The 21915-nt window shown below is 43.2% G+C and overlaps 1 protein-coding gene across 1 annotated transcript in view; it reads left to right on the forward strand.

Annotated features, from left to right (window-relative positions):
• The window catches only part of INSRR (insulin receptor related receptor), a 219347-nt gene that overhangs the window by 174438 nt on the left and 22994 nt on the right, over positions 1-21915 (forward strand). Inside the window, exons 12-15 of the mRNA XM_056545044.1 lie at positions 15733-16007; positions 20007-20143; positions 20423-20591; positions 21024-21132. Of these exons, the coding sequence (XP_056401019.1) occupies positions 15733-16007; positions 20007-20143; positions 20423-20591; positions 21024-21132 (690 nt within the window). The remainder of the gene's footprint in view (positions 1-15732; positions 16008-20006; positions 20144-20422; positions 20592-21023; positions 21133-21915) is intronic.

A 21915-nucleotide genomic window follows, 5' to 3' on the forward strand; every position in this document is an offset into this window, starting at 1 on the left:
TGATGGAGGATGGATGATTGATGGAGGATGGATGATGGAGGATGGATGATGGAGGATGGATGATGGAGGATGGATGATTGGAGGATGGATGATTGATGGATGGATGATTGATGGATGGATGATTGATGGATGGATGATTGATGGATGGATGATGGATGGATGGATGATGGATGGATGATGGATGATGCCCCTTCTACACCCAGCTCCCATTTGCGATCGCCTTAATCGTCATATACCAGTGTCTGCACGTCACTGATGTCCTCCTCAGGTTCCTCAACAGTGTCTGCTTCAGGACCCTGAACCCTGTTAATATTGTCTCCTATGTCACTCTCCTCATGACTACTTGCCAGCCTAGCGGAGGAAGCGGCGGATGTCTCCTCCACTTGTTGGCTGGGCAGTAGCTGCTGACTGTCCTCTATTAGATCGTCCTCAGTGAATAGTGGAGCTGAACCCACAGCATAAGATACTTCTGAAGGAGAAGGAACAGCACAGGACAGGGACTGATCCCAGGCCATGCCAACTAAGGGTTATGTCTGAGGAACCCACCGACTCTTGACTGGGTCAGATATCAGATGTCACTTGTGATGAAGTGGATGACCGTGTTAACAAATCAATGACGGCAGTTGGGTTGCTGGTCGAGACACGACCGCTAGCTGATATCGGGAGCTCAGGCCTCTTGCTGCGACTCCTGCTGCCACTAGGCCCTAGTCTGCTGCAACCTCTGCCTGATGAATTTAGGCCTCTGCCACTCCTCTGCGCATGTCCTGGCACTTCTCTGCCTGACATACTTAGTGCATATGTGAGGGAAGTACAATACGCTATACTATGCATAAAACAGTATTTGTCTAGAAAAGAAGTAGGTGTGTGCTTTCGCCTGGACTCTCACAGTATCTAGGCCCTTGACAGATTAACAGGTACAAAATAGTACACTACTTAGATGTAGGTATGTGGTATGCACTTATGAGGGCAGAAAAATGCTGTACAGCACCAGCAGAACACAACAGTGCTGCAGCACAAAAGAGCAGTGTACTAAACAAAAAAATTGCACTCTGTCCAAGACTATTAGGAATGGACTGCTGGGTATTATACCGTCTACAGACTAAAACCCAAAAAACAAGAGCAAATAGTCATTAATAGAGATATGAAATAGTTTATTGGTATACATTAAAAACCAAACACACATGTATGGGGAAATCAAGAACAGACAGTATCACCGGACTCCCTGCATCAGGGATATAAATCATGGGGCATAAAGCATGTTATGATAATATTGTAAATAAATATGCATAAGCATCGGTCAAAACAAAGTTGATCACAATACAGGTAATGTACATGCATCAAGTGCATATAAAGATAAGGTGCTACATGCTGGTACACATATAAGACAGCCAAATAAAGTGCATGAGGTAATAAATAACAATTGACAAGAACAATATTGACTGCTTGGCTCTCTCCAGTAAGCCTAGTTCATGAAATTCGTAACTAATTCGTGTTAGTCAGCTTTGATTCGCTCATCTATACTGAACGCTATTGCATGATTGTTCCTATGTACCCTCATGGAACTTTGCTTTTTTTTTTTAAATGCTTGCTTAAAATATGCTTTAAAAAGCTGCTTTGACTTTCAATATGGCTTAATGACAGTTTAGAAAAAGGATTCGGTCAAAAATTTTATCTTTTTATTGGCATAAATATTAAAAAAAACCCTACAAATGGATCTGACTCTCACTGCAAATGCTTCGGAAGGCTTTTCTGACTGGCTTGGCTAGGAGTGGTCTGTGTGTAGCAGTCAGGTAATTAACCTCCTTAGCGGTTATCCCGAGCGTGACTCGGGGTTAATTTTCCCTGCCAGGAGCGGTAACCCCGAGTCCCGCTCTGGGTAGAATTGCAGAGTTGCCGGCCGGGCTGCACGATATATCGCAAAAGCAATCGAATCACGATTTTTGCTTTTTGCGATATAGCGATACGGCCCCCCCGGGAAAACATGCGATTATCTGCTCGGGTTGGCTCCCGTGGTGGGGGCCGGCCTAAGCAGGTAAAGACAAATACTAAAAGTCATTGTTTTTCAACCAGGGGGCCTCCAGATGTTGCAAAACTACATCTCTCAGCATGCCCAAACAGCCAAAGGCTGTCTGGCCATGCTGGGAGTAGTATTTTAACAACAGCTAGAGGCACCCTGGTAGAAAAACACTGAGCTAAGTGTAAAAGGCCACCAGGAGGAAAATAATAAAACCTTCTGCTCACCTAGTCCCTGCAGATGCCGTTCCCCTCCGTGCGCTCCGGTCCCTGCTCTCTTCTTTATTCATCTTCTAGGACCTTTCCCTTTTCAGCCAATCACCGGCCGCAGTGGTGTCTAGTGTTGAGCGGCATAGGCCATATTCGAATTCGCGAATATTCGTGAATATATGGATGAATATTCGTCATGTATTCGCGAATATTCGCATATTCGTAATATTCTCGATTTATTTTCGCACATGCGAAAATTAACATATGCAAAAATTAGCATATACCTTAATTAACATATGCGAAAATTCGCATATGCAAAGTTTCGCATATGCGAAAATTCGCACACCGGTCTCACACAGTAGTATTAGAGCCTTCTTTACACCACACAAGCTGGAAGCAGAAAGGGATGATCACTGTGATGTGTACTGTGAAAAAAAAATTCAGTTTAAAAAAATAAATAAATAACGAATATTCGTAATCACGAATATATAGTGCTATGTTCGCGAAAATTCGCGAATTCGCGAATAAAATTCGCATTGCGAATATTCGCGAGCAACAATAGTGTTGTCAAGCCAGTGATTGGCTGAAGGGGAAAGGACTTGTTCTGCATCAAATACACTAGGTTTGAAATCTGCCCGGCAAACCTAGTGTGTGTTGCTGCAGGACAAGGTGACAAGGGGGGAAGAATGTGATAAGGGGGTGGGGAATGTGACATGGAGGGAGGAAGAATGTGACCAAGGGGGGAATGTGACAAGGGGGGGATGTGACATGGAGGGGAGGGATGTGACAAGGTGGAAGAGAATGTGATAAGTGGCGGAATGTGACAAGGGAGGGGAAATGTGACGGGGGAGAGGTGAAATGGGCGGGGGGAGATATTAAATTTCAATGCAAAAAATTGTACAGCTTTTGGTACAAATTTCCACACATAATCATACCACCAGGGAGTTTAAGGTACTCCAGTGTAAAACTTTTTTTTTATCAACTGGTGCCAGTAAGTTAAACAAATTTGTAAATTACTTCTATTAAAAAATCTTAATCCTTCCAATCCTTCCAGTACTTCTTAGCTGCGGAATACTAAAGAGGAAATGTCTTTCCTTTTAGAACACAGACCTCTGCTGAATCACGAGCACAGTGCTCTCTGCTGACATCTCTGTCCATTTTAGGAACTGTCTAGAGCATGGGTAATTTCTCCTACTCTGGATAGTTCCTAAAATGGACAGAGATGTCAGCAGAGAGCACTTTGCTCGTGATTTAGCAGAGAGCTCTGTGTTCCAAAAAGAAAATTAATTTCCTCTGTAATATTCAGTAGCTAATAAGTACTAGAAGATTTTTTAATAGAAGTAATTTGTAAATCTGTTCAACTTTCTGGCACCAGTTGATAAAAAAATAAAAAAATAAAGTTTACCCACCGGAGTACCCCTTTAATTATCTGACTGCTACACACAGACCACTCCTAGCCAAGCCAGTCAGAAAAGCCTTCCAAAGCATTTCCAGTGAGGGTCAGATCCATTTAACCCCTTAAGGACCAGGCCATTTTACACCTTAGGACCGGAGCGTTTTTTGAACATCTGACCACTGTCACTTTAAACATTAATAACTCTGGAATGCTTTTACCTATCATTCCGATTTCAAGACTGTTTTTTCTTGACATATTCTACTTTATGTTATTGGTAAAATTTTGTCGATACTTGCATCATTTCTTAGTGAAAAATTCCAAAATTTGCTGAAAAAATTGAAAATTTTGCATTTTTCTAACTTTGAAGCTCTCTGCTTGTAAGGAAAATGGATATTCCAAATAAAAAAAAAATTTATTCACAAATACAATATGTCTACTTTATGTTTGCATCATAAAATTGATGTGTTTTTACTTTTGGAAGACACCAGAGGGCTTCAAAGTTAAGCAGCAATTTTCCAATTTTTCACAAAATTTTCAAACTCACTATTTTTCAGGGACCAGTTCAGGTTTGAAGTGGATTTGCAGGGTCTTCATATTAGAAATACTCCACAAATGACCCCATTATAAAAACTGTACCCCCCAAAGTATTCAAAATGACATTCAGTCAGCGTTTTAACCCTTTAGGTGTTTCACAGGAATAGCAGCAAAGTGAAGGACAAAATTCACAATCTTCATTTTTTACACTCGCATGTTCTTGTAGACCCAATTTTTGAATTTTTACAAGGGGTAAAAGGAGAAAATTTATACTTATATTTGTAGCACAATTTCTCTCGAGTAAGGACATACCTCATATGTCCATGAAAAGTGTTCAGCGGGCGCAGTAGAGGGCTCAGAAGGGAAGGAGCGACAAGGGGATTTTGGAGAGTATGTTTTTCTGAAATTGTTTTTGGGGGGCATGTTGCATTTAGGAAGCCCCTATGGTACCAGAACAGCAAAAAATCCCCACATGGCATACCATTTTGGAAACTAGACCCCTTGGGGAACGTCACAAGGGGTAAAGTGAACCTTAATACCCCACAGGTGTTTCACGACTTTTGCATATGTAAAAAAATATATATATATGCTCAGAAGAGAAGGAGTCATATTTGGCTTTTGGAGAGCAAATTTTGCTCGGGGGGCATGTCGCATTTAGGAAGCCCCTATGGTGCCAGGACAGCAAAATAACCCCAACATGGCATACCATTTTGGAAACTAGACCCCTTGAGGAACGTAACAAGGGGTACAGTGAGCATTTACCCCCCCACTGGTGTCTGTCAGAACTTTGGAACAGTGGGCTATACAACATTTTTTAATTTGCACAGCCCACTGTTCCAAAGATATGTCAGACACCAGTGGGGTGTAAATTCTCACTGCACCCCTCATTACATACCGTGAGGGGTGTAGTTTCGCAAATGGGTTCACATGTGGTTTTTTTTTTTGCGTTTGTCAAAACCGCTGTAACAATCAGCCACCCCTGTGCAAATCACCTCAAATGTACATGGTGCACTCTCCCTTCTGGGCTTTGTGCGCCCCCAGAGCACTTTGCGCCCACTTATGGGGTATCTCCGTAGTCGGGAGAAATTGCATTACAAATTTTGGGGGGCGTTTTTCCCTTTTACCTCTTGTCAAAATGAAAAGTATAGGGCAACACCAGCATGTTAGTGTAAAAAATTTATTTTTTTACACTAACATGCTGTTGTAGACCCCAACTTCACCTTTTCATAAGGGGTTAAAGGAGAAAAAGCCCCCCAAAATTTGTAACACAATTTCTCCCGAGTATGGCGATACCCCATATGTGACCCTAAATTGTTGCCTTGAAATAAGACAGGGCTCCAAAGTGAGAGCGCCATGCGCATTTGAGGCCTGAATTAGGGATTTGCATTGGGGTGGACATAGGGGTATTCTACGCCAGTGATTCCCAAACAGGGTGCCTCCAGCTGTTGCAAAACTCCCAGCATGCTTGGACAGTCAACGGCTGTCCGGTAATACTGGGAGTTGTTGTTTTGCAACAGCTGGAGGCTCCATTTTGGAAACAGTGGCATACCGGACGTTTTTCATTTTTATTGGGGAGGGGAGGGGGGCTGTGTAGGGGTATGTGTATATGTAGTGTTTTTTTTACTTTTTATTTTATTTTGTGGTAGTGTAGTGTTTTTAGGGTACAGTCGCACGGGCGGGGGATTACAGCGAGTTCCCGTTGCGAGTTTGAGCTGCAGCGCACAATTTGCTGCATCGCAAACTTGCAGCCTGATACTCACTGTAAGCCCCCTGCCCATGTGAATGTACCCTGTACATTCACAGGGGGGAGGGGACCTCCAGCTGTTACAAAACTACAACTCCCAGCATGCACAGTTTATCAGTGCATGCTGGTAGTTATAGTTTTGCAACAGCTGGAGGCGCACGGTTGGGAAACACTGAGTTAGGAAACAGACAATGTTTCCCAACCAGTGTGCCTCCTGTTGTTGCAAAACCACAACTCCCAGCATTCTCAGGCATGCTGGGAGTAGTAGTTCGGCAACATCTTTAGAGCCAGATGTTGCTGAACTACAACTCCCAGCATGCTGGGAGTTGTAGTTTTGCAACATCTGGAGGACTAGTTTGCAGACCACTAATACAGTGATTCCCAATCTGTGCCCTTCCAAATGTTGCAAAACTACAACTCGCAGTATGCCAAAACTGTCAAGGCATGCTGGGAGTTGTAGTTCTGCAACATCTGAAGGGCCAGATGTTACAGAACTACAACTCCCAGCATGCCTGGACAGTAAGGGCATGCTGAGGATGTGTAGTTTTGCAACATCTGGAAGAGCACAGTGGTCTCCAAACTGTGGACCTCCAGATGTTGCAAAACTGCAACTCCCAGCATGCCCAGACGCCAAGCGCTGTCTGGGCATGCTGGGAGTTGTAGTATACAGGGTCCCATTACAGCAATGCATGTCGCTTTACGGCGACGTGCATTGCTGTAAAGGGCCCGACCGCGGCTGAAGATCAACTCACCTGTCGCCGCCGCCGCCGCCATCTTCCTCGCCGGGATTCGGGTCTTCAGGGACGAGGTAAGTACCAGGGCCGGTCCCCAGCACTCCCCCGTCCCCCGCCGCGTCCTCCGGTCTTCCTCCCGTCCACTCCGGACTTTCAGGGGCCGGGCAGGACGGGAGGAAGTAACCGCCCCCCCTCCTGCGATTGGTCGGTTAGTTAACCGACGGATCGCAGGGGATCGGAGGAGGTGGCAGGCTTGCCACCTCGCTCCGATACTTCAGCATGGTCCTGGCTGTCTGTGACAGCCGGGATCATGCGAAATTACCGGGCGGTCGGGTCCCAGAGACCCGATCAGCCCGGTATCGCCGCAGATCGCAAGGGCGATTTCCCTTGCGATTTGCGGCGATCGCCGACATGGGGGGCCTACATAGCCCCCCTCGGCGTTTGCCCTGGATGCCTGCTGAAGGATTTCAGCAGCCATCCAGTTCCGATCTCTGCCCGGCGAGCGGCAGAGATCGGAAATACAACAGGACGTTCTCTAACGTCCTTGGGCATTAAAGCCCAGGTAGTGAGGACGTTAGAGAACGTCCTATGTCCTTAACAGGTTAAAGGGGTACGCTGCTGTAAAACATTTCTTTATTTTTATTTTTTTTTCAATTGGTGGCAGAAAGTTAATAAGATTTGTAAATTACTTCTATTAAAAAATCTTAATCCTTCCAGTACTTATCAGCTTCTGAGTATGCAGAAAGGAAGTTTCTGTAGGAAGTTCTTTTCTTTTTAAAAATTTCTTTCTGTCTGACCACAGTGCTCTCTTTTGACACCTCTGTCCATGTCAGGAACTGTCCAGAGCAAGATAGGTTTACTAGGAAATATACAGTAATCAGTAATGCCATATAGGTCTAACAGTATTAGTTGGGTCAGCACATGAAACATAATAACTTAAATCAACACAATACCTAGTTGTGACATGCTGACGGCTTGCAGGAGGTTGCAGGATTATGACTGGGAAGCCGTCAGCATGTCACAACTAGGTATTGTGTTGATTTAAGTTATTATGTTTCATGTGCTGACCCAACTAATACTGTTAGACCTATATGGCATTACTGATTACTGTATATTTCCTAGTGATATCCTGCTTAGCTTTGTTTTGGGGGTTTTTAAGGGTGGGTTATTTTATGGGTGTTTTTTCTACCTGTTTTTGTATACATAATAAAGAGAAATTTTTTTGACTATATCTTTGGGCTAATTTTGTAGGTTATTGATTAAATTATTAGCCGCGTTGGGCTTGTAGGTAATACAAGATAGGTTTACTATGGGGATTTGCTACTACTCTGGAAAGTTTATTAAATATACAGTGGTGTCGGCAGAGAGCACTGTTGTCAGTACTTGGCATTCAGCAGCTAAGTACTGGAAGGATTAAGATTTTTTTAACTCCTTAAGGACACAGGGCATACCTGTATGCCCTGCGCCCTTTCTATAATGCGGGGTCACGCCGCATGTAAAGTTACAAAAATGCACTCCCAGCAGCTCAGTTGGGCTGATCAGGACCACAGCATGAGATCCCTTACCTGCCTCCTCAGTGTCCGATCGCTGAATGATTGCTCCGTGCCTGAGATTCAGGCAAAAGCAGTCAAGCGGTGATAACACTGATCTATGCTATGGTGTAGCATTGATCAGTGTAAGAGATCTGTGTATTGCATGTTATAGCCCCCTATGGGGCTATAACAGTGCAAAAAAAAAAAAAAAAGGTCACCCCCCTCTTCCCATTTAAAAAAAAAAAAGTGTAAATAAACATGTGGTATGGCCGCGTGCATAAATGTCCGATCTATAAACATATATAATAAATTCAAGTAGACAAAACAGACATGGTCGCACAATTTGTATTTTGATCTACTTGCTTTTCAGCATAAATTCTAAAACTAACAGGTTGTTAGTATACATTTTGATCAAAAAGTACAAGCCCACTCGCCACATCAAGGCCACCTATTTAGAGTGGGTCCCTAACATCCCTAGCATAAAATGGCATAGCACTGGGCGGCGACCCCCACCGCCGCAACACCAGTGCCCACAGGGTGAACGACCCACTGGTAGTGATGTCCCAAATAGTTCACAGGCGAATAGTTCCCAGAAAACATAGCTTGTTCGCGTTCTCCGCAGCGGGCGAACATATGCAATGTTCGGTTCGCCCCCTATTCATCATCATTGAGTAAACTTTGACCCTGTACCTCAGTCAGCAGACACATTCCAGCCAATCAGCAGCAGACCCTCCCTCCCAGTCCCTCCCACCTCCTGGACGACATCCATTTTAGATTCATTCTGAAGCTGCATTCTTAGTGAGAGGAGGGACAGTGTAGCTGCTGCTGATTTTAATAGGGATATCGATAGCAAGGCTAGTGTTTTCAGTGTCCACTACAGTCCTGAAGGACTCATCTGATCTCTGCTGTAAGGACAGCACCCCAAAACGCCCTTTTGAGGGCTAGAATATCAGTCTGCTTTTTTTCCCCCCTGTGTAATCTAATTGCAGTTGCCTGCCTGCCAGCGTGTGTGTCAGGCTCACAGCGTATACGGTGCCCACTTGCCCAGTGCCACCACTCATATCTGGTATCACAATAGCTTGCATTTAAAATAAAACAAAAAACTTTTTTGACTGTAATATAATAGCAGTCAGTTTCCTTGCCACGTGTGCGTTTCAGGACCTGCCAGGGCACAGTGTCACACCAGTGCAACTCATATCTGGTGTAACAGTAGTGTACATTTAAAAAAAAATACAATTTTGACTGTAATAGATTGAATAGCAGTTAGTTGTCTGCAAGCGTGTGTGTCTGGCCTACAGCGTCTACTCTGCCAACTTCTGCCAGTGCACAGTGCCACTCATATCTGTTGTCACAGTAGCTTGCACATATAGTACCACTAATCGAAAAAAAAAATGACAGGCAGAGGCAGGCCAACCTGCAGGGGCCGTCGTGGTGCTGTAATTCCCTTTTGGCCCTAGAATAATGCCCAGTGTTCAGAGGCCACGTACCCTGAACTCGAAAAGTTATGAGGACATAGTTGACTGGCTAACACAGGACACCCAATCTTCTACAGCTTCTGCTCAGAACCTTGACACACCATCCTCCTCCAGCTTAGCTTCGGGCACCTTTCAAGTTACCACTCGGCCGCCTGCCGCCACCACAAACACTAGCACCACAGCCGCTTCACTTGATCTGTCAGGGGAGTTATTTACACCTCAGTTGGAAGAAATGAGTGATGCGCAACCATTATTGCCAGAGGATGTAGATAACAGGGATATGTCTCAGTCAGGCAGCATTACACACATGGACGTACGGTGTGATGATGATGATGTTGTACCCGCTGCTGCTTCCTTTGCTGAGTTGTCAGATACAAGTGAAGCGGTTGATGATGACGATGCATCTGTGGATGTCCCGTGGGTGCCCGCTAGAAGAGAAGAAGAACAGGGGGAAAGTTCAGATGGGGAGACAGAGAGGAAGAGGAGACGAGCTGGAAGCAGGGGGAGGTCGTTGCAAGGAGCTAGTGGCACAGTCAGACAGCATGCATCGGCACCCGGGGTCAGCCAGACAGCATGCCAATCAAGGCATGCTGTTGCCACCACCAGAATGCCGTCATTGCAGAGCTCAGCAGTGCAGTTTTTTGTGTGTCTGCCTCTGACTTCTCACAACTCAGTTTCTTTTGGCACAGGTTGCAAATGGCATCGCTGTTGTCAAACACCCACCTAGGTACAACAGCTTTGCGAAGGAAAATGATCACACATCACAAACGCCTATGGGATCAACACATGAGTACAAGCAGCACACAAACTCAAAGCCGCCATCCTCCTCCTGGTCCAGCATCTTCAGCCACATCAAACACTGCTGTCCTCCTTGCCCCCTCTTAACCATCCGATACTCCGTCTCTCGCCTTGAGAAGTTCCTGCTCATATGGCCACAGTCAGGTGTCTGTCAAGGACATGTTTGAGCGTTAGAAGCCAATGTCACAAAGTCACCCCCTTGCCAGACGTCTGACAGCTGGCTTGTCTGAACTTAGCCCACCAGCTTTTCCCATACAAGCTGGTGGAGTCTGAGGCGTTCAAAAAATTTGTAGCTATTGGGACACCGCAGTGGAAGGTACCTGGCCAAAATTTCTTTGCACAAAAGGCAATCCCCAACCTGTACTCGATTGTGCAAAAGGAAGTAATGGCATGTCTGGCACACAGTATTGGGGCAAGAGTCCATCTGACCACTGATACCTGGTCTGCAAAGCATGGTCAGGGCGGGTATATCACCTACACTGTGCATTGGGTAAACCTGCTGATGGCTGCCAAGCATGGAATGTGTGGCTCTGCAGAGGAGTTGGTGACACTGCCACGACTTGCAGGCAGGCCTGCTGCCACCTCTTCTACTCCTCCTACTCCATCCTCTTCCATAACCTCTTCGGCTGAGTCCTCTTCTGCTGCTGCGTCTTGCTCCACATCAACGGCACCCCCCCAGCTCCCCAGGTACTATTCCACATCCCGGATATGGCAGTGTCCCGCCGTCTTGGGGTTGACTTGCCTGAAAGCAGAGAGTCACACCGCACCAGCACTCCTGTCCGCGGCTTTGAGAAGGAGGAGGAGGAGGAAGACCAACCACAACAGGTATCCCAGGGTGCTCGTTGTCACCTATCTGGTACCTGTGGTGTTGTACGTGGCAGGGGGGAAAAACATACCTTCACTGAGATCACTGAGGACGAGGAATGGGACATCAGTAGCTCGGCAAACAACCTTGTGCAAATAGGGTCTTTCATACTGTCGTGCCTGTTGAGGGACCCTCGTATAAAAAGGCTGAAGGAGAACGACCTGTACTGGGTGTCCATGCTACTAGACCCCCCGGTACAAGCAGAAAGTGCATGAAATGTTACCGAATTACCGCAAGGCGGAAAGGATGCAGCCGTTCCAAAATAAATTAAAAAGTATGCTTCACACAGCAAATAAGGGTGATGTCACAGCACAACGGGAATCTAACAGGGGAAGAGGTGAAAGTAATCATCCTCCTCCTCCCACGCCTGCAAGGACAGGACGCTTTACAGAAGTAAAGTTGATGGAGGACATGCAGAGCTTTTTAAGTCCTACGCATCACCACAGCCCTTTGGGGTCCACCCTCCGAGAACGTCTCGACCGACAGGTAGCAGACTACCTCGCCTTAACTGCAGATATCGACACTCTGAGGAGCGATGAACCCCTTGACTACTGGGTGTGCAGGCTTGACCTGTGGCCTGAGCTATCCCAATTTGCGATAGAACTTCTGGCCTGCCCCGCTTCAAGTGTCCTGTCAGAAAGGATCTTCAGTGCAGCAGGAGGTATTGTCACTGAGAAGAGAAGTCGCCTAGGTAAAAAAAAGTCTAGATTACCTCACCTTTATTAAAATGAAGGGACTGACAGTGGGCGATACATTCGACTAAAGAAGGCCTGATGAGATGATCTGCCTTGGGCTAAGAATGGTCCACACGCTGCTGTATGTTATCTCTGAATGCCGGATTACTTGCGTGACTTATCCGCCACTAGCTAGGGTTCAAGCCGCAATGTTTTAGGGCACTTTCCTGGGAAACAAACATCAATTTTTCTGGCTGTTGCTACAGCAGCGGCTGCAACAATACCTAATTTTTCAGCCATGTGTACATGCCTAATTTTTCTGGCCTCTGGTGCTGCACTGTGGCTTCAAAAACCAAACCAAAAACAAAAGGCACATAACTGGGATTAAACTGTGTTAAGTAGTACTATTCTAATCAGTTTAATCCCTGTTACGTCCCCTATCAGGCGTGTATATGGCATCAATTTTAGGAACCGGGAGATGGAAAAAGATGCTTGGTCGGTCCCCCTACTTCAAATTTGGCGCACTGCGTGTGCAATTTAATGTGCCACCAGATAGGAATAGTACTACTTAACACACCACTCCTATCTGGTGGCACATTAGATTGCACGCACAGTGCCTCAAATTTCAAGTAGGAGGACCAACCAAGCATCTTTTTCCATCTCCCAGTTCCTAAAATCAATGTCATATACACGTCCCCTGAAAGGGGATGTAACAGGGATTAAACTGAATAGTACTACTTAACACACCTTATAATAACGCAGAGAGAGGCAACGCAGTGAGAAGAGTCTGAAGAAGAGGAGTCAGAGGAGGATGGTGGCTTTGAGGAGGTGGAAGACCAAACACAGCAGGCATCCCAGGGGGCTTGTTGTCACCTTTCGGGGACCCTTGGTGTTGTACGTGGCTGGGTGGAGGAAGAGACCTTCAATGACATCAGTGAGGACAAGGAACGGGACATGGCTAGCTTGGTATCCAACCTTGTGCAAATGGGGAGTTTGCGGTTGTTCAAATGGACTGTTTGCGGTTGTTTGCAGTGCGTTAAACGGGGAGTTTGGTCTGTCACTGCGAAGCGGGCGTAACCCTTACACTACCTGATCGATACAACATCATACCTGATGTTTTAAAGCACGTTATTCCAAACAATTTAGAAATGTTAGGTGATTGATGCCCTTTATGGATTAAAACCAGACTCTGGATCAACTATGTAATTTTCCATGGGAGTTTTGCCATGGATCCCCCTCCGGCATGCCACAGTCCAGGTGTTAGTCCCCTTGAAACAACTTTACCATCACTATTGTGGCCAGAAAGAGTCCCTGGGGGTTTTAAAAGTCGCCTGCCTATTGAAGTCTATGGCGGTTCGCCCCTTCGCGAACATTTGCGGAAATTCGCATTCTCTGTTCATGAACAGAAAATTTTATGTTCACGACATGACTACCCACAGGCAAAGCAGCCCCAATGCCACTCAAACCAGTCCCAGGGCCGTGCCTCCCCATAGACACTGTGCCATGGCAGCAACGGACGCCGCACAGTACCACACCAGTGTGAACAAGGTGTAAAAGCTCACTTACCATGTGCTTCCAGTCAGACTGGGAAGCTGCCAGAAAGGAAGGGGGCCCTGTGCAGCTTCCTGCTAATTTTATATAGGGATGTGCTGAGGAGGGGGGGGGGGGGAGGGTAGAGTGCAGACCAAGTAAAAACAAAAAAAAAAGAGGGGGATAGAAAACACAATTTGAATTCAAGTAGAGAAAACAGACATGGTCGCACATCTGTTTTCTCTACTTGAATAAAAATATAGAGTTACTTAAACTGCACGGTCAATGTTGTACGTGCCAAAAAATTCCAAAGTCCGAAATGGCATATTTTTGGTCACTTTTTATACCAAAAAAGTCAGATCAAAACAAAAATCAACGAAAAAACTTCAGATCACGGCGCAAAGAATGAGCCCTCATACCGCCCCATACACAGGAGTCAGAAGATGACAATTTTAAACGTACAAATTTTCCTGCATGTATTAGATTTTTTCCAGAAGTAAGACAAAATCGAATCTATGAAAGTAGGGTACAGTATGGACCTACAGAATAAATATATGGTGTCCTTTTTACAGAAAAGTGCACTGCGTAGAATCTGAAGCTCCCAAAAGTTACAAATTGGCGTTTTTTTTTTCTTCAAATTTTACCCCACAAATATTTTTCTGGGTTCGCCGTACATTTTGTGGTGAAATGATTGATGTCATTAGTACAATTGGTGGCACAAAACAATAAGCCCTCATATGAGTCTGTAGGTGCAAAATTGAAAGCATTATGATTTTTAGAAGGTGATGAGGAAAAAAACAAAAGTGCAAACAAAAATGGAAAAAATCCGTGGTCCTTAACCCCTTAAGGACCAAGGACGTACCGGTTCGTCCTTGGGCCTGCTCCCGTGATATAACGCGGGGTTACACGGTAACCCCGCATCATATCACGGCGGGCCCGGTGTCATAGTGAAGCCGGGACCCGCCTCTAATAGCGCGCGGCCACGTGAGAGCTGAGCCACTTGGCTAAAAGTGAAAGTAAAAACTGCCGGTTAGCTCAGTGGGCTGTTCGGGATAGCCGCGGCGAAATCGCGGCATCCTGAACAGCTTGCAGGACAGCCGGAGGGTCCCTACCTGCCTCCTCACTGTCCGATCGCCGAATGACTGCTCAGTGCCTGAGATCCAGGCATGAGCAGTCAAGCGGCAGAATCATCGATCACTGGTTTCCTATGAGAAACCAGTGATCAATGATGATCAGTGTGTGCAGTGTTATAGGTCCCTATGGGAGCTATAACACTGCCAAGAAAAAGTAAAAAAAAAGTGAATAAAGATCATTTAACCCCTCCCCTATTAAAAGTTTAAATCACCCCACTTTTCCTATAAAAAAAACAGTGTAAATAAAAATAAACATATATGGTATCACCGCGTGCAGAAAGGTCCGAAATATAAAAATATATCGTTAATTAATCCGCTCAGTCAATGGCGTACGCGCAAAAAAATTCCAAAGTCCAAAATAGTGCATTTTTGGTCACTTTTTAGATAATTTAAAAATGAATAAAAAGTGATCAATAAGTCCTATCAATGCAAAAATGGTACCGTTAAAAACTTCAGATCACGTCGCAAAAAATGAGCCCTCATACCGCCGCATACACGGAAAAATAAAAAAGTTATAGGGGTCAGAAGATGACAATTTTAAATGTATTAATTTTCCTGCATGTGGTTATGATTTTTTCCAGAAGTACGACAAAATCAAACCTATAGAAGTAGGGTATCATTTTAATCGTATGGACCTACAGAATAAAGATAAGGTGTTATTTTTACCAAAAAATGTACTACGTAGAAACGGAAGCCCCCAAAAGTTACAAAACTGCAGGTTTTTTTTTCAATTTTGACGCACAATGATTTTTTTTTCCGTTTCACCGTAGATTTTTGGGCAAAATGACTGACGTCATTACAAATTAGAATTGGTGGCGCAAAAAAATAAGCTATCATATGGATTTTTAGGTGCAAAATTGAGAGTTATGAGTTTTTTAAAGGCAAGGAGCAAAAAACGAAAATGCAAAAATGGGAAAAACCCCGGTCGTTAAGGGGTTAATAGAAGTAATTTACAAATCTGTTTAACTTTCTGGCAACAGCTGATTTTTAATAAAAAATTCCAGCAGAGTACCCCTTTAAGGTAAAATGGACTATCTATTTAATTCTCTTACTGACAATTCACTTTATGTTTTTGACTTCTCGAATATTCTCAGGTCTCAAAAGAAGAGAAGGGATGTGTCTGAAATACTCGGAGAAGCTCAAGGAAATATTTCATTAGTGGAGGGAACTGTAAGTCACACCATCAACAACACTGCAATGGAGTCCAAGCCTTATACCTACAAGGACAAGATCTTCCGTGACCGAATGGTTATATCTAACCTTAGACACTTCACAGAGTATAGGATTGACATTCATGCTTGTAACCACGCTGCAGACAATGTTGGATGCAGTGCCGCAACCTTTGTATTTGCCAGAACTATGCCTAACCGTAAGTACAAATTTAAAAAAAAACTGCTAAACAATTGACCTGCAGCAAAACTACAAATTTCTACAAATTGCCGTAGTTTTGCAGTGCAGTATTTGATGGTAAAAAAAGAGTAAGACATGAACTGCACTACAGATTGGATGTTGTAGATAAGTTCAATTGTGTTAGTCTTATTGTTATCCACAAGTCACAAGTCTAGACTATGTATTATTGCTAAACAATGTAGGAATCCAATATAAAAGATAGTGTAGCTCACTCAGTGAGAACATATACCTGAGGTGAACTGGTGTTACCTTCACCCAAAGGTCTAAAAATGCAGAAAAATATATATATAGTTGATAAGACAACTAGATACCAGTCCTCAACGTATATGTGAAGGTATAGTAAAGAATAGAAAGTGATCCAGATAACAATTAAATATATTTATTAGGAAGTATATGGTGGTCGCTGGTATCAAATATACATGCAGGGCCCTTGCATGGGACACAGACACAGCATAATATTGAATTATAATAAAACAGTATATTAAAAATGTATTTAAAATAAAATAAAAATACAAATAAAAACTTTTAGTATTTATATTTTAGTATAATAATGAAATTAAGAGGTACTATAAATGTGCTTTCACTGCTCGGTTGGTCAAATGTCTCTTGAAAGTACAATAGAGCAAATCCAATAACTGGATATGTTATGCTGACAACGGATTATCCTGTATTTAAACATTCTCAGTAAATAGCTTTTCAGTGTTGTATATCCAGTGTTGGTGATACAGTGTCAATATACGGTATGGCAGCCGTTAGTGGTACAGTGTTGCAAACTGTATCAAGAAATAAAGTCCGGTGCAGAGCACCACTCACCACCCTTTAACTCGCTGGTATCGCTGTCGGCACTGAAGAAGCTTGTTCGGTGATGCAGTGTGGGAGTATCAGACCTCCGGCAGTATCGGTCTCTGTCTCCTGTATCCGGCGATGCTGTAAGCAGCGCTGTGGGTACGTTGATGGTTACTTGCTTTCAAGGTCCGCGGCTGGCACGGATGGCTCCGGCCTCACAGATATGCCGAGGGTCCTTAGTTGATGGAATCAGATGGCGCAAATAGCAGTATAGCCAGGGCAGCGGTGGGTAAGTGTGCAGCGTGCCTCGTGTGATCAAGCGCTTATCGTGCGCAGAGTAGCAGTGAGGTAGCTGTGGTCCCAAAGTTGAGGTCTCCAGCAGTTGCAAATGAAATTCTGTAATCAGCTGGATTTTTTGGAATAGATATGGATAGATGCAAGGATTACAAACAATTCTAGACGCGTTTCAAGGCCGCGGGCCTTTTCTTCTCCTCTACTGAAGAAAAGGCCCTCGGCCTTAAAACGCATCTAGAATTGTTTGTAATCCTTGCATCTATCCACATCTATTCCAAAAAATCCAGCTGATTACAGAATTTCATTTGCAACTGCTGGAGACCTCAACTTTGGGACCACAGCTACCTCACTGCTACTCTGCGCGCGATAAGCACTTGTTATTAACATTTGACCGCTAAGCGGTCACTGAGACCCTAAATTTCCCACCCAATATAAAACTTAACGTTTAATGAGCCAAGATTAAAATAACCTCACACATATTGATCCATAGTGCATTGATTGGCATGACACTGCATGCTATAGTGAGTGAAATGAAAAGATAGATTGTGGCTGCAGTCCACAATCTATAGTGTGAGACAATTAAAAATCTAACACATTGCCCGCCCGCCCGACGTTTCGCCACAGGCTGTGGCTTTATCAAGGGCTAAGAGGCAAATGGCCATTTGCCTCTTAGCCCTTGATAAAGCCACAGCCTGTGGCGAAACGTCGGGCGGGCGGGCAATGTGTTAGATTTTTAATTGTCTCACACTATAGATTGTGGACTGCAGCCACAATCTATCTTTTCATTTCACTCACTATAGCATGCAGTGTCATGCCAATCAATGCACTATGGATCAATATGTGTGAGGTTATTTTAATCTTGGCTCATTAAACGTTAAGTTTTATATTGGGTGGGAAATTTAGGGTCTCAGTGACCGCTTAGCGGTCAAATGTTAATAATATTGGATTCACCCTCCATCCATAGGTCCCCTTTGTTGCGATAAGCACTTGATCACACGAGGCACGCTGCACGCTGCAAACTTACCCACCGCTGCCCTGGCTATACTGCTCTTTGCGCCATCTGATTCCATCAACCAAGGACCCTCGGCATATCTGTGAGGCCGGAGCCATCCGTGCCAGCCGTGAACCTTGAAAGCAAGTAACCATCAACGTACCCACAGCGCTGCTTACAGCATCGCCGGATACAGGAGACATAGACCGATACTGCCGGAGGTCTGATACTCCCACACTGCATCACCGAACAAGCTTCTTCAGTGCCGACAGCGATACCAGCGAGTTAAAGGGTGGTGAGTGGTGCTCTGCACCGGACTTTATTTCTTGATACAGTTTGCAACACTGTACCACTAACGGCTGTCATACCGTATATTGACACTGTATCACCAACACTGGATATACAACACTGAAAAGCTATTTACTGAGACTGTTTAAATACAGGATAATCCGTTGTCAGCATAACATATTCAGTTATTGGATTTGCTCTATTGTACTTTCAAGAGACATTTGACCAACCGAGCAGTGAAAGCACATTTATAGTACCTCTTAATTTCATTATTATACTAAAATATAAATGCAAGTTTTTATTTGTATTTTAATTTTATTTTAAATACATTTTTAATATACTGTTTTATTATAATTCAATATTACGCTGTGTCTATGTCCCATGCAAGGGCCCTGCATGGATATTTGATACCAGTGACCACCATATACTTCCTAATAAATATATTTAATTGTTATCTGGATCACTTTCTATTCTTTACTATACCTTCACATATACCTTGAGGACTGGTATCTAGTTGTCTTATCAACTATATATATTTTTTTTCTAATGTAGGAATCCAGTTGGTTCCTTTTTCTTGCAACAGTATGTACTAACTTTGACTCTGTTACATGTCAATGAAATCTGTAGGCGTAATGTTGTTGTTCTCCATTTGTGTTTTGTGCTTGAATTTTCTGTATCTTATTGTTGTATGTCAACACATATCGCAATCTCAGAATGTGCTACAGCACAGTAACTGTAATGTTCATTGACAAGTTTGTCTAGGTTTTGCTAAACTATTGACATCTTTGCACTGTTATTCAAATTTTGAAAATATCTTAGGTTTTCCTATTTCTTCTAGGCCAGATTTGCTAAAACATTTGTTTCCTCATTCTTAATGCAAATTTAGATTAGACAAGAATGTGCTATTCATTTATCTCAGGTTTGTTGAATGTTGAATGGTAAATCTGCAAAGTGTGTGTGTTGTGTGTTGTGCGTTGTGGAACACTGAGGGGGTGGAGGATCACACAGGTACTGCTTTTCCACCTCAAACCTTGAACTAAGCGTAGCACGGTTGTATCAGTTTTTTACCCCAAAGTGTTCCTTAAAGGGGTATTCCAGGCAAAAACTTTTTTTTATATATCAACTGGCTCCGGAAAGTTAAACAGATTTGTAAATTACTTCTATTAAAAAATCTTAATCCTTCCAATAGTTAATAGCTTCTGAAGTTTTCTGTCTAACTGCTCAATGATGATGTCATGTCCCGGGAGCTGTGCATGATGGGAAAATATCCCCATAGAAGCTGCACAGCTCCTGGGACGTGAGTCATCAGAAAGCAGTTAGACAGAAAACAGCAACTCAACTTCAGAAGCCAATAACTATTGGAAGGATTAAGATTTTTTAATAGAAGTAATTTACAAATCTGTTTAACTTTCCGGAGCCAGTTGATGTATAAAAAAAAATGTTTTGGCCTGGAATACCCCTTTAAAGGTCTAATCACATGTACAGTATCCTAATTGGGTCATATTAAGTAGTTTATATACAGTTTAGGTAGAAAGGTTTGTTTATTATTAATCATTAATGATAAAAATATTAAATATGTCTTTTTTTTTTTTTTTAAAGCACATGCTGATAACATTGCTGGTAACATTACTTGGACACCCACAGGACATAATACCATACTAATGAAGTGGGAAGAACCAGAAAATCCCAATGGTTTAATCTTAAAGTATGAGATAAAGTACAAGCGGGAACATGATGTAAGAGCCTGCAACAGGGAGGGAACTGTTGTTTCTGTATCTCACATAGGCTTTTAGAGAATTTGGTCTCCATTTACCTCTCCCTGTCCTAAACAGAGACCAAAAGAACACAGGAGATCTTTGTTTTCATGATCAGTGGGGCTGCCAACTCCAACCCCTGCCAAACTAAAACTTTTCACCTAGCCTCATAAATGTATCTCTATTAACGATAATATATTTGTCTTAAATTTCTTCAGTCTCTGATGCCTGTATATATTTTAAACAACTTGATTCTTTCAGGAAGGACCTTCAACGGTGGTATGTGTCTCCCGCCAGAAATTCCAAAGATACAAGGGTATCCACATGACTCTTGTTCAACCTGGGAACTATTCAGCTCGCATCAGAGCCACGTCCTTGGCAGGCAATGGGTCATGGACAGAGCCTATTGTCTTCTTTGTGCTTGGCCCAAGTTAGTTGACTTTAATATCTACATAACATTGTTTCTAAAATAAGTGATTTAAAAAAATATATTTTTGACAGTATTAAAGGGGTTGTACTTTTTCTCTCCTCAGCCTTATCTGACAAATGTGTAACCCTTTTATGTCAGAGTAACTCAAAATGGTCATACAGAAAAATATGGTTGGGTGAACTGTAAAAATAAATAGAGTGGAATCCAGATAGAACTAACAAATGTTCACCACACTTTAATGGCAAATTCTACTTCCAGTTCTTCTCTTTATGATGGTAAACATTATAGAGTTTGTTATCGATTCTGTTTGGCTGAAGGGTAGTTATGTAGTGCTTTTAGTGGCATTATTTGGTCAGTTCTGAAAAAATATTTATTAATCAAAATTTATCAACATTAACCTTTATAATGTGTGTGATATCTTGTTTTCTGCAGAAGAATCCCAGTCTGAGAACTTTTACCTTCTCCTCAAAGTGATGCCAATATTACTTTTGCTGATTATCGTTTGCCTAGGTCTGTTCATCTTCTTCCACAATAAGAAAGGGTAAGTTACAACTACAAAAATTATCAAGAGAGGACCAATAAGTCTCTCTGTAGACAGATCTCTAAGAAGAGAACACCGCAAGACACTCCCTTGACATCGTGCGTGTTCACCTGTGGTTCACATGTGACACTTTTGTAATTTATTTCGAAAGCAAGTATGTGACAGTAAGGGTACAGACTGGTTCTGACATCCACCTGATCATTCTTCACAAGTAACAATAAACAGAAGTTTATTTTTGGGATTGGCTTAGTTTTCTGAAAATACCTGGGAGTAGTCTGCCAAATGGAGTGAAAGGGGATAGAAAGTCTTTTTATTTAAATTTTTTATAATTTACTTTCAGTAAAAACTTGTAAAAGCCTGTTATAGCTGGTGTCTGCCTCTCAGATGTTAGATACAGTAAATAGGTTTCATTATGTCATCAATCAAAGGATATGTAATTTCTATTGCTAAAAGATCAGATTTATATCAAGTTACTGAAACAACCCTATCTTTTGTCCCTTTTTTGAAATTTCTGAATTTCAGGTGTATATAGTGTTAGCTGTAGTGCTACAAAAAAAATATATGTACCCCTTGTTCATCTGCTTCTAGTCCCAGCTGATGGTCTCTTCTTACTGCTTCCAAGATGAGAGTTTGGAGCAGGTCCTGCCCTCTCAGTCAATCACTGGCTTTAGAGATGTCCATATCTTCCAGTGATTAGCTGAGCAGGCAGGTCCTGCTCCAAGCTTTTGTCTCTAAAACCGGCAGAGGAGATGAGTGGCAGAAGGCTGGAAGTAGACAAAGGAG

This window comes from Hyla sarda, chromosome 11, assembly GCF_029499605.1.
Source record: "Hyla sarda isolate aHylSar1 chromosome 11, aHylSar1.hap1, whole genome shotgun sequence".
In the NCBI taxonomy this organism is placed as follows: Eukaryota; Metazoa; Chordata; class Amphibia; order Anura; family Hylidae; genus Hyla; species Hyla sarda.